At 39.4% G+C, this 13,512-nt stretch overlaps 1 protein-coding gene across 2 annotated transcripts in view; it reads left to right on the top strand.

The window, feature by feature from the left end:
• The window catches only part of spock1 (SPARC (osteonectin), cwcv and kazal like domains proteoglycan 1), a 116,715-nt gene that overhangs the window by 88,868 nt on the left and 14,335 nt on the right, over positions 1 to 13,512 (top strand). For both annotated transcript variants that reach the window (XM_080900596.1, XM_080900595.1), the window contains exons 6-7: positions 755 to 887; positions 4,657 to 4,777. In XM_080900596.1, the coding sequence (XP_080756722.1) occupies positions 755 to 887; positions 4,657 to 4,777 (254 nt within the window). The remainder of the gene's footprint in view (positions 1 to 754; positions 888 to 4,656; positions 4,778 to 13,512) is intronic.

Here is a 13,512-nt window from a genome sequence, read left to right as displayed (position 1 = left end):
TGAATATTTTATACATGTCAGACATTCACTTGGTCAGAGGTGTTCTCCAAATTGAGAAATATTACAGAAATTTACAGAATTTTCAAGAGTCTCTTCAGCTTTATTATCTGCTTGATAGATCAGGAGGCAGCCGGGTGTTCAATGAGAGCACTTAGACAGAAATTGCTGCAAGATTTGGATCAAACATAATTACACTGCTTATTGAAAGGGACTTCTCAGAAAATCTGCTTCTTCTGACTCTGACAAAAAAAAAGAATTATGATCATTACAACAATTTCCCTCTGCACACAAATGTTATTATGCCTATACTATATGTACTACTAAAAGTTTGGCTTCTGGCTCTGTGTAATCTTTTACTTTGTATGTCAAAAGTCAAACATATAACTGTCTAAAACAGCAGTCCCCAACCCCCGGGCCTCGGACCGGTACCGGTCCGTGAGTCATTTGGTGCCGGGCCGCGAGAGTTGAGGCTCAGGTGTGGAATGTATGGTTTTCAGGGTTTTTATCGGTTTTCAGCATTATTTTGTTATCGTTTTGATCGTTAACTCGGTTTTCCTGGGTCTTTTCACGTGTGTTATGAATAAATCTTCTTTTTTTCAGTACCGGTACTAGTTTTATTTTGTTGTATTTATCCGCGACACCTTAAAGGCCGGTCCGTGAAAATATTGTCGGGCATAAAATGGTCCGTGGCTCAAAAAAGGTTGGAGACCGCTGGTCTAAAACATTGTTTGTAATGTTTTTTTCTCTCCACCAGTGTGAAACCCAGGAAAGGCAGTGCAGGCCACAAGCATAGGCTTGAAGCTGGTGCTCATGGGAAATGCAGGCTCTGCTCAGCCCTCCAGTCAACTCCTGTTTGTGGTTCTGATGGGCACACTTACTCCTCCGAGGTGAGACATAACTCTGTTAGCATCATTGGAATATGAGCATCTATAGTTTTGATGCTCTTACTCAATGTGCTCATTCTTCTTCAAATTCATCAGTCGTCACCTTTTCTTCCTACCCAGATGCCTCCACTGCATTGATTCATTTTGAGCTGCAGGTTCCCAATAGTCTGCTGAGCAAATTTCTCAAAACATCACATTGCCTGTGATGTCACTGGGCATTTTGGAAAAACTGTTCACCCATTGTCCCGTGCAATTCTTTCTAGCCACTAACTCCTACCTGTAAGCGCCTCCTGAGCTACATAAAATCGCACATAGACACAAACTCACCATGTAATTAGAAAAGACATTTCACGGTTTAACCTTTGTGATAAGTCAAGAAGAAAGTAAATAGAAGAAGTTAGGGCTGGGGGAGGCGAAGATCGATATCCAGGGGCAGAAAATGCCATAAAGAAGTGAGGCTCCGTCCTTGGTATAACACACTGTAGATTCTTATTGACGTCCATGTTCATCTTAACTTCTTGTCCTTGTATTCAACCCTTTGGTTGTCAGCAGTGAAACACAGTCCAATACACAGAAACCGTAAAACATAATGGACAGCACTTTAGTGTTTTACACAGCTAATTCAAAGTCTTAATGACAGTTATTGGCAAAATGCAGCAATCTGGGAACTGAAGACTTTTTGTCACTTTCGCTGTAATGTATTCCAACATTTCAGTCAGGAACTTACCTTAACAGCGCAATTTTGTCTGATGAGACACAATCAATAAAAGTAGAGCAGTATATGTTTTTGTGTGTTGGAAATTTTTGGGGGGACATCCCAACATTAAGCATGTTAATCTCCTCAGCTCCTTTGGACGATAACTGCTCAATTGAACTGTCAAATGTACAAATATATATGATTGTGAGATTTAGATAGAATTTTTGTATAAGCTATATAGATGTTGGCACTCACGGTGCCCTAGGCAATTTCAATGCAAAGTTTGTTCAAGATTGGTCCACTCGTCTAGAAGGAGAAGGGAACATACATGCGTACATACACACATACACACATACATTGATCTTTATAGCACGGTGACACTGTGGTTGAAGTGTGCTGTAGATTCAAATAGCCTCCATAAGCTTCCATTTATGTTATAGTTAGAGAACATCCATCCATCTATACATTTTCTTAACCACACTGTTCCAGTTCAGGACTGAGGGAAGAATTCAAATGAACTCAATTTTATTTATATAGCACAAAATCACAACAACAGTCACCTCAAGGTGCTTTATATTGTAAGGTAAAGACCATATAATAATACAGAGAAAATCACAACAACCACTTGACCCCTATGAGCAAGCACTTGGCAACCTTGGCAAGGAAAAACGTTTAAGAAGAGGAAATCTCTGGCAGCGGTCTGCCACGACCTGCTGGGGGTTAGGGTCATAGGGTAGGAGGTGGAGTACAAAAATAATAGTAAATAGATAATGCTAACTGGCTAATAAACATTTTCATGCGCATCCTTATGTTTTGTTGACCCACGCACCTACCCAGACCTCCATCCTTACTGCACCAGCGAAATCCACAACTGCAACTCCAACCAATCAGTATGACACAAACTGCGATTATCAAGGTCTGTGCCCTGACCCGCAGAAGTCGGGACGTAGGCCTCGCTAATGACCAACACTGCCTGTGAGCTGGGACTGAGCTGAGGAGGAGTCGTGTTAAAGGCGAAAAAAGAGGAAGAACAAAAAGCCGGGGGAGGGCTAGGAAATCCCTCTGCTCTCTGTGGTAAATTAGTTGGAGGGGTTCAGTTAGCTGCTGGAGTGATGGGTCCCTGTGGCCCAACTTAAACTCTGCTCACCAGTGAGCTGCTGGTCTCAAGCTTATTCATGTTTTATTATTACATTACATGCCTCCCTCATCATAACCACACACACACTCTCACACACACTCAATATCCTATTAAGAGGACAGTGCTCTTATCTCCTGAGAGGCTTCGGCCCACTAAGTTAAATCCATTACTTACTTCCTCTTAAATCATCCTTTCTCCTCTCCTCTCCCCTCGGCTTCTCTCCTCACCTCACCTCTATTTTTACTTGACCAAGTCAGGTGTTAAAATACTGTTTCATCAAAACCACATTAACCCCAGGAGAGAGACAAACATAAAGATTCATGGTGCCTCTCTCTCTCTGACAGTGACTGGGGGAGGACATCCATTTCCCCCACCCTCTATCCCCACCCGTCTCTCTCTCTTTCTCTTTCTCCCTCTCCCATCCGCAGACAGCTAATTCAATATGTTGAAAACAGGACAGAGCACTGTTCCTTTGTCAACAGATTTCATTAAGCAACATTAGCGGCGCTATCAAAGAGGTGACAGGGAGGAAATGATGGATTTGAATTAGAACGTGGGAAATGAAAGTGCTGGAAGGATAAGGCTAAGCCTGTGTAAGGCGTGATATGCGTATAGATGTTTATGCACCGTCATGGTCCCACTCTGACAAATCCTGTCGTCATCATCTCGCAAACAGAATTTACATATCTCATTTCAGTTTTCATTATTCCTCTTGGAAGGGTCTGGTAATTGGATTTTTTTTCCTCCAACTAGTCCAAACAATTTCTTATCCCTCACTTACCTGAAATGAGATTTATGCTGTTAAATTACATTCAGAAGTAGTCTGCTTTTTGGGTTGCATTAGGTTTGTACTGCAGTGAATAATAGAATGTCAACGGGAATCTCGGTTTCTAATGGCATGTCTACATGACTGCCTAACGGACATATTTGTTCATCCAAGATAAATGACCAATCCTGTATCAGCAAATGTTTCCCATAATCAGCTCAAATAAGAAATATTCACGTTTTTGTTTTGTTGTAATTTCATATATAGAATAATAAACCACCATGGTTTAAACATACCAGCTAAGGAGTGCCATTATTTGTTTTCACCTCAGGTAACATCCAGTTCCCACATAACGCAGCTCAGTACAAATTCTATAGTAAACACTCACTTCCTGATGCTTGCCAAATCTTCCAAAGTTCACGCTTGTTTGCATGGTTTGCAGAAAAATGTTTTTGCTCATAGTTACCATCTTTCAGTTCAGTCAGGTCAAAGTTGTAGATTCAGGGCAATATTTTGGACTGAAAGTGCTCGTGAAGTGTTGCCTCCTTAGACTGCAGTATATAATAGGGATCTTTAATACACCCATGCACTCTGGTTTTTATTTTTATTTCTTTCCCGCAAACTTTGTCAATGATTTCGTCAATGACAGCTTGTTGTCTTACACTCATAGCGCTTGCAAGGCCACAGGTGACATTATACAACATGCAGATGAATTTATTTTTATTTATTTAGCTGTGTAGTATCTCAAGTGTAAGGAAAAAATGTTTGAAGGATTTTGTATTGCTCATGTTAGGAATAAAGTGGAAATTTCAAGAATAAGTTGAGAATAAAGTGGAAATGTTGAGCATAAGATCAAGTCCATTGCCAGCTATTTCACTTACAAAATTAACTATTTCATGTTTAGTTTTATTCTGCACCATCTCTTCAAAGCCCTTATACGTATCACCACACTGTATAACAAATTTATCCTCACAATCCCAATTGTTTTCTTTGAAATACTATTTCAGCATTTTTTTAATCAAAATAATGAGTTTATTTTCAAAGTTTTAACATCATTCTCAAAACGCAAAACAACAACAAAAAAACTTGTCAAATTAGTGTTTCCTTTTTGCTCTTGTCATCAGTGATTGTGGGAATTAGACCCTGAAAAGGTCTTTGTGGTTTTTTACAGTGTAAATTGGAGTTCCAGAGCTGCCTGTCTGGGAAGAAAATCTCAGTGAAATGTGATGGGCTATGTCCCTGCTTGCCCAGTCAGGAGCTCAGCAAACCACTGCACAATGGCGAGAAGGCTGGTGAGTACTTAACCTGATAGTCATCTTTTTTCTTTAACCATCAGGTTTAAAGTTGCTTCCTTTTTATTTAGGCGGTTACGTAGTTAGTCGTGTTTGCCTTTATTTGAGCTGAAAAAGATTATCTGCATTTTAGCAATTTTCAGCTTCAGAAGCACTCTACTATGTCTCACCAGACACACACACACAAAACATCCTTTCACTGGTAATCCCTCAAACTCTCTGGTGATTCAAAGTGTTTCCATCCTTTTCCTGTCACCCCTCTCCTTACTTATGTTATTTTCTTTCCTTACCGTCCCATCACCCCCACCCATTCTCTGACAGCTGCAGGGATCAGTGATGGAGTGAGTGTGTGTGTGTGTCTTATTGTTTGTCATGGAAATAGGATTTCAGCAGATGGATGGAGAGATTCTGGTAGAGAAATGCAATCTAAAGGAAAGCAGCAAAGGAATAGGATGGATTGTTATCGTTACAGACTTCCTCTCTCACAAATAGGGGATTGGTGGAATGGTTTTACTTTGTGTAGTGTTGATCTATCTATCTATCTATCTATCTATCTATCTATCTATCTATCTATCTATCTATCTATCTATCTATCTCTCTCTCTCTCTCTCTCTCTCTCTCTCTCTATCTATCTCTCTCTATCTCTCTCTCTCTCTCTCTCTATCTATCTCTCTCTCTCTATATATATATATATATATCTATCTATACTTCATACAGAAATCAAACTGTACTCTCAGAGGTCTTATCTAATTACTATTTGATTGTGAAGCATTTATAAAGCTCCCGAGGTTCAGTGTCTGCTAATTAATGACAACTCTTTCTTTATCTTACAGTCTCGTCCATTAGCTTAAGTCTGAATGAATGGCGGGAACAGAAAGTGATGCGGTTACAGAGAAGTGTTTTAACAACTTGACTGCTGTCTAATTAATTCCCTTCTGTCTTTGCTCAATAAAAACGATAATTATGTGTTTGGTTTGCTAAGAGTCTGGCTCTGAGAGGGAACAGAGTGGATGAGTTTGTGGGAAAAAAGGAAATCTATTTCCAGATCTTGGACACTGTCAGCATGCAGCATTGGGGGTTTTTTTCTGTCTGGCTTCCTGCTTTGACTCTTTTCACTAAGGTCTATTTTTTCTGTCCCTATTTCTCATTTAAATAAGTTCATCTATGGTTTTGTCTTCCTCTTTTTATGACTCTCACTAACCTTTTCAGCACAGTCTGTCCTAAAAACCATCGATCAGATAGCAGGTCCAAATGTTTGTGCATTCAGAGGTGGCAGGGATGAGTGAAATGTTTGTCGTCTCCCAACCTGATAGAATCTCTCATTAGATCAGCAACATAAAATGGTAAACAGATGGGGGTGGCAGTAGGTGAGGAAAACACTCTGCGTATGTGTGAGATTGTGTTCCTGTGGTAACAGTCAATAGATTGCATCAGGTTGATATGTGCAGTCATTCGACTGTGTTTACGGAGTTTGAACATTGGTACCAGACTAGTAAATATCTCACTTCGCACTAAGATAAGATAAGATAAGATAGAACTTTATTAATCCCTCGGGTGGGTTCCTCTGGGAAATTCGACTCCGACACTTCGACACTACACCTGCGTCTGTAACTGCAGGACCATAAGCATCACTTTATCAGTAAACAGTGCTGTTGTGTTACTGCCCCTCTGTGTTTGCTTGTTTCGGGTTTTTTCTCTGCTTAGATTCAGACACAGGAAGAACGACAGATGGTGTGCACTCTAATGTGTACCTGTACAAGTGTTCATGCAGGCTATTGTTTTAATATTCACTTTAATTAGATTTAATAAAAAGGAATAGATGATAGTGGGTTTTTTTCTTTTTTAAATTTTGTTTGTTTTGTCATATGCACAGTTGTAAATATGGGAAAATGCACATTTATTATTAGATATATGATGTATTATAGATAATGGCGCGTGCACACGCAGCGACCAGCAGTGAGAGTTTGGCGTCCTTGTATAAATGTTCTGTGTGTTTTAAGTGTTTTGCTTTTATGGGTACTTTTATGGATTTTTCAGGTTTTAGGCTTCTCTTGTTTTTACTTAAAGAATAAAATGGCTGCAAATAAACCTGATTAAGACTGGTCCAGTATGAAAAAAGACCCAAATCATGCAGTCAGGTCACTCTGGATGGCTTCTGTTCAGACTTTAGGTTAGCTAATATACTTTATCATCTTTAAAATCATTTTCATACTTTTTTTCCGCCATAATGATTCAGGAACTGCTTCAAAGCTTGGAAATAATCAGTATTTTAACATTGCCCTAAGGAGTGATGAAAAGGCTTTCTGCTCCATATGACTAAATATATGTCATGGACCTGACAATTTCTATGGTTGTTTATTTAAATCTTGTGCTTAACAGCTGAGACCTGTATTTCACTGCATTTTTAAAAAGTCTTCACAGGCACAGTGTTGCATGGAAAGAAGCTGTTTTAGTTCCTGCTCCTAAATCCATTTGTCAATTATCTTTACATCAGTTGATAGGAAAATAATTGAAAATCTCAACGAACTAAGTATATCCTTGATCCTATGCAGTTAGCTTATAAACCACACAAAGGAGTAGATGATGCCACAATAACCTTGATGAACATAACTGTTAAACACTTAGAAGGAAATACTTCTCATGGTCTCATGGTCAGCTACTGTTTGTTGAGTTTTCTTTGACCTTCAACACAATTCAGTCTCACATTTTAATCAGAAGGCGACTGGCATCCCACAGGATGTGTGCTTTTACCCTTATTTATTATCTGTTATCTATTATTTATTCCATACACAAATATGTGTGTACAGAGTTGGGTATGAAAGCAGGCTCATTTTAAAGTATCAAGATGACTCTGTTATTGTTAGTCAGCTCCAGGATAATGAGCCCAACCGTGGCACAGTCCTTGATGATTTTGTTAAAAAGTAATATGTGATCACTGGCTTTAGAACATGTACTCATACACAAGAGATCGCATCCATTAAGGGTCAGACGGTGGAATGTGTTCAGTCTTATGAATGTCTTGGAGCAATTATTGATTTAAACTTTGAAACAAACTGTGAAGCTGTGTGGGGACAAAAGGGCATCGGCGGCTGTCATGTTCAAGGAAAATTTCTCATTTCCACTGTGATAAATCCATGCTGATGTTATCTGATTGTGCTTTTAGTGAGACGTTTGTCTTTTTTCTGAGTGTCATGGATTGGTTATTTATCTATAGAGAGCAGAAGTCATATCATAAGTCATAGTTATATCAGAAGTCATAGTTTGCCCCTTGGGGATAAATAAAGTCTGATTCTGATATCGTTGGATGGTTTAATTGACCGTTTGGTGAGCTTCAGCTTGACACGGGCCTGTAGCTGGTTTGATTTTACTTTTTTACTTTTTTGATTGTTACAATCAGTTGCATTTAAAAAGTTTCAAGTGTCTATTTTGAGGGGGTTAAAATTGCTTAAAAGTTTTGTTATTGACTCCATAGTATTCATATGTTATAAGTGTGACTTCAGGATCCGCTTGCATCAGGAAGGGCATCCATACGGTGGCCCCGAGAGGCCAAACGGACTGCAACTTAAGAAAACACCAGCAATGAGAAAAAAGCTGTAAAAGCATACAAAACACGTTGGAAATAGGAAAAAACATCAAGGGAAATGTTTCTGGGGAGACAATAACCCGACGGACCAGTTGCAGGAACCCAAAACATGCTAGGTGTCTTTTATCATGTTATTGTCTCCTGAGAAACACTTCCCTTGTGCTTTTGGAAATCTGTTTTTTCCTATTTCCGTTGTGTTTTGTGTGCTTTTGCAGCGTTTTTCTTTTTGCTGGTGTTTTCTTAAGTTGCTGTCCATTTGGCCTCTCAGGGCCACCATACATAGTATAAAAAAAATGCCGCATCAAACACAAACTACCTGCTGTGGTGTGGAATAAGGGAGCAGCAAGAAGTAGCTTGCCAAACTTCCTTTAGTTGGCTCCAGTCTTAGGAAATCTACTATTTTTAGCATTAACATGTCAGTAATTAATCCAATGGGATTGCTTATTACTTTTGACTGATATAAAATTAGCATGCAGTGCCTTTCTTGACAGACAGCAAAGTTTTACTTCAAAGCTTTTTACTGCAGCAATGACTAAGGAATCACTTTGACCACATCTGTCTGTGCTAAAACTCATGAAACAACAACAACATTTTCCTTACGTGGCTTCACTAATTCCCATTCATGCAACTTATGTATGAATGGGAATTAGTGGTGTTTCCAACATATAAGCACAAACAGCAGAAGAACAGCTTGTTTTTTAAAGAAAGAGCAAACTATTATATTAGAAAAATGCACAGTGGTTAAGTGCCCAAATCCAACCGGGTGCTAAGCAGTACGTAAGTAACAGAAAAAAACCCACTAAGCATGTGTGCCCTAAGGACTTTAAGTCGTTCGTAACAAGGTAAAAGCACTGGATCAAGTCCATTTAAAGCCAGGAGGCATATCTGCAAAAAAGAAGCACACCATTTCAATTACACGACTTATCAGTATGTGGCACCATCATTAAGGCTCTGGTATATCCAGCTATAATGACAATAGCATATTCCATTAAACCGATGTTATGCTTGCATGTATTCTTATAGCGTTGTAGTGTGTGCCTGATTGTTTCAGCTGCAACCCCGGAGGTATTAGATGCTCTGAGATCAAGTTTTAAAAACATATAACACATCATTTAAAATCATAAATAGACTTGCTTTTACTTTTATATGATATCAAGTTCAACTGTGTATGATTACATCACTATTTAAAGCTTATAAATTACACAAATTTATTGTAATTGTTAATATCACTGATTTGACCTTGTTATATTTACAAGAAGTGCTTAAATGAGCCAAACATAATATTCTCTTTTTAAATATAATGTGCATGTTTTCATATCTTCCTGTAAACACTGTGGGGCTACACTGAGGCTGGAAAACACATTATGCTCTAATACTTGGGGCTCAAGAGTTGGGAGTTCGCCTTGTAATCGGAAGGTTGCCGGTTCGAGCCCCAGCTCGGACAGTCTCGGTCGTTGTGTCCTTGGGCAAGACACTTCACCTACCGCCTACTGGTGTTGGCCAGAAGGGCCGATGGCGCGATATGGCAGCCTCGCTTCTGTCAGTCTGCCCCAGGGCAGCTGTGGCTACAACTGTAGCTTGCCTCCACCAGTGTGTGACTGGGTGGATGACTGGGTGTGTAAAGTGCTTTGGGGTCCCTAGGGGGGACTAGTAAAAGCGCTATACAGACCATTTACCATTTTACTTAAATTTACTCCTGTAGTCGTTTTATACCGTTTATTTATAATGAGCACATAGACTGTTAAGGTGAGTCTAATGATTAAAACATTTATATAACTGTCAGTAAACCCAGTAAACAAGACACTTTAAATTCCTTTCCATTACATTAAGTAAACACTGAATATAGATGCCTTAGAATTTGCTGCCAGGGCAACATTTAGCACTTTTTCTGCAACCTGAGATCTAATTAAAAATTTTCTGATTAACCCTGTGTTAAACAGTCACCCACTATTCCTTATGTAACAGAAGAGGTAAACTTATTAGTCATTGGATTTTTGTTTGTTTATTTATTGTTTGTTTGCTTTTTTTGTACGCTAATGTAGGATGTAGTGTAGTAAAGTATTCAAGCTTAAAAGTAACAGAATACAAAGCAGTAGATTTTGCTATATTGTTGGAGTTTTTCAAAGAATTTGAACTCTTAAATTAGGTGTCACTTCATTATTTGCACTGTGCTAGTATCAGGTTGGATCGCTTTTGCTTTCTAAGCTGCTTTTTTGTGGCACTGATTCAGCAAGGTGATGGAAACATTCCTCAGAGATTTTGGCCTATATTGTCATGATAGCGTCACACAGTTGGTGCACATCCATGATGAGAATGTCCTGTTCCACCACATCCCAAAGGTGCTCTATTAGAGTGAGTTCTGGTGGCTGTGCAGGCTTTTTGAGTGCAGTGAACTCATTGTCATGTTCAAGAAACCAATTTGAGATCATTTGAGCTTTGTGAAATGATGCTTTATCCTGCTGGAAGCAGCCATCAGAAGATGGGTACGGTGTGGTCATAAAGGGATGGACGTGGTCAGCAACAATACTGAGTAGCCTGTGGGAGTTAAACAATGCTTAAGTGGTAGTAAGGGGAACCAAGTGTGCCGAGAAAATATCCGCCTCACCATTACACTACCAGCTGCAGCTCAGCCGTTGATACAAAGCTGGATGGATCCATGCTTTCATGTTTGCTAGTGCCAAGTTTTGACCGTGCCATCTGAATGTTGCAGCAGAAATCAAAACTTATCAGACTAGCCAACATTTTTTCCAATCTTCTGTTGCCCTATTTTAGTGAGCCCATGCAAATTGAACCTACAGTTTTCTGTTCTTTACTGACAGGTGTGGTCTCCTGCTTCAGGGTTTGACATGTTGTGCTTTCAAAGATACTCTTCTGCATACTATGGCTTTAATGAATGTTTACCTTCCTATCAGATTGAAGCACTCTGGCCATTGTCCTCTAACTTCCGGCTTCAACGAGTAATTTTCACCTAGAGACCTGCCTCTCACTGGATATTTCTCTTTTCCAGGCCATTTTGTGTAAACCCTGGAGATGGTTAAGTGGGAAAATCCTAGCAGCTCAGCAGTTTCTAAAATACTATCCGGCACAAACAATCAAGCCAGCTTTAAAGTCACTTTAATCAGTTTTCTTCTCCACTTGGACGCTCGGCTTGAATGGCAAAGTGAACACTGAATATATATTTATTATAGCTACATTTTTTTAGTTCATCTTGAACTCTGCACTTCCATAAAAAGGCTTTTACAAGACAGAAAATATATACACAGATGGAATAGGGCACGCAAGGGGCCACATAGTCTGAGGATTGGGAATAAATGAATTTGTTGCCTGTCATATGACTATGCAAAGGCATCGAACACTTTCTGTACATAGATTTCAGTCTTTGTATCTTATGTCTGCTGCACACTCCCTTGATTTTGAATGATAGCTGTAGAAGAGTCTACGCTGCAGCATGCAATTTATTTGGAGAGCAGGGTGAATATTGTTGTTTTTCTTTGACAAGGCAGAGTGGTAGTCTTCAGATTCCATGTTTGCGAGTATACTTTTCCCTAAACCACACTAATAACCTTTATTTATCACTGAGTGGTAGCGGGCCTATGGGGAACATGTGTGTTTGTCAGTCACATCACTCCCACTTTTCCCTTTGACTCCTCAGTCTCCTCCTCCCTCTCCCAACTCTATCAGTTTCTCATTTATTTTCTGTCTCAAGCCTCCACTCCATCATTTTGCAGAGTGTTAGGTTAAAGTTCCACCTCCGCTTTTTTGTCTTTCTCGTTGTTGCTGTTGTTTCTTGTTTTTTGGGGATTTTTTGGATTGTTTAGAAGACTGTGAAACACATGCATCTCTGAACTGCATTTATATGGGGACAAATTAGTGTCTGCTTGGCATAAACGGATGATAGAAAGTCTCTGCAGAATTGTAACTTACAAAAGCTCTGGGAAAATAAATTGTCTACAACAGAGAATTTAGAAAAATCTTAAGAATTAGGCCATAATTGCAGGTTAATTACATGCGTTAACCAGTAATTTCTCTGAGTTTTCCTAATGAACATTTAATCCTGATGTGCTCAGAAATCCATTGCTGCTGTTTGCCTGTTTGTCAGAGAAGGTTAACACATCGACACGGGGGTGCTGAGGTTTCATTTGATCTGCCATCTCCCCTGAGGCAGCACTCTGTGACATTGCACATCATTACTTTCCCCTGTAAAACAATGACTCGACCTGACATGAAGCGATCCAGCAGATGATCTTCTATAACGGCGTAAGTCAGCGCTGGTTATGGTCAATGAGATTTTTAAAGTAATAATAGATCATTTTTATGTCAGCTGTCACTGGGAAAAAAGACACTGACAAAACAAAGAGCACTGTAAGATGCTGAACAGGCTAAATCCCCTCGCTAAATTAAATTTGCCCTGGCATTTCAGTCTCACAGTTCTACTGAGAGCACACAGGAGGACAGATTGTGCTCTCTTTTCTCCTGCCTCCACACTTCCTATGCTCTCCTGACGTGTGCCAATTGCTCAGGGATTTTTTCCAGAGTCTTGACCAGCGTGAAGAGTGTTTTCGAATTTCTTGTTGAGACTGTCTTCACCACTTTCAAACAGTCTTTGTTGGTCTTTCCTGACTATACACCTTGCTCTTACGTTGATACATAATTCCTAAATGATTTTGCATTAGCGTCATGTTGAGAGTCATCTGCAGGGCTTAGTGTACAACTTTGTGGTTACAACTTTAAGCATGTCGCATTTGCATTGTGTAATTGAGGCCTAAATTACAATTAATCTAAGGCAGAAAAATAGAATTGCATTGACATAAACAGCTAAGATATGCCAGAACTTGTGGCTGCTCCGATATCTCACATTTGGAGATAATAATTACAAGAATGATTAGTTATAATTGGGGAAAATAGTTGCATTTTCTAGAAGTTTAATAAGAATCTCCACTCTTTGTTTTTATTTGTTTTGTGGCACTGCTCTGAATATGTAACACAGCAAAGGGCTGTGCATGCATCACTCCAAACAGAGGAAATAACCTGTTTGGAGTGATGCATGGACAATCCAACATCAGGATAATAGGAACCTCTGCGTTCTGCTGTCTTTGTATAGCTATAGTATCAAACAAGTAGTTTCACATGCCTTATCATATCCAGGCCATGC

This window comes from Rhamphochromis sp. 'chilingali' (assembly GCF_963969265.1).
Source record: "Rhamphochromis sp. 'chilingali' genome assembly, chromosome: 13".
In the NCBI taxonomy this organism is placed as follows: Eukaryota; Metazoa; Chordata; class Actinopteri; order Cichliformes; family Cichlidae; genus Rhamphochromis; species Rhamphochromis sp. 'chilingali'.
The sequence above is the reverse complement of the archived record's forward strand: the minus strand, read 5'-3'. Positions and strand labels throughout refer to the sequence as shown.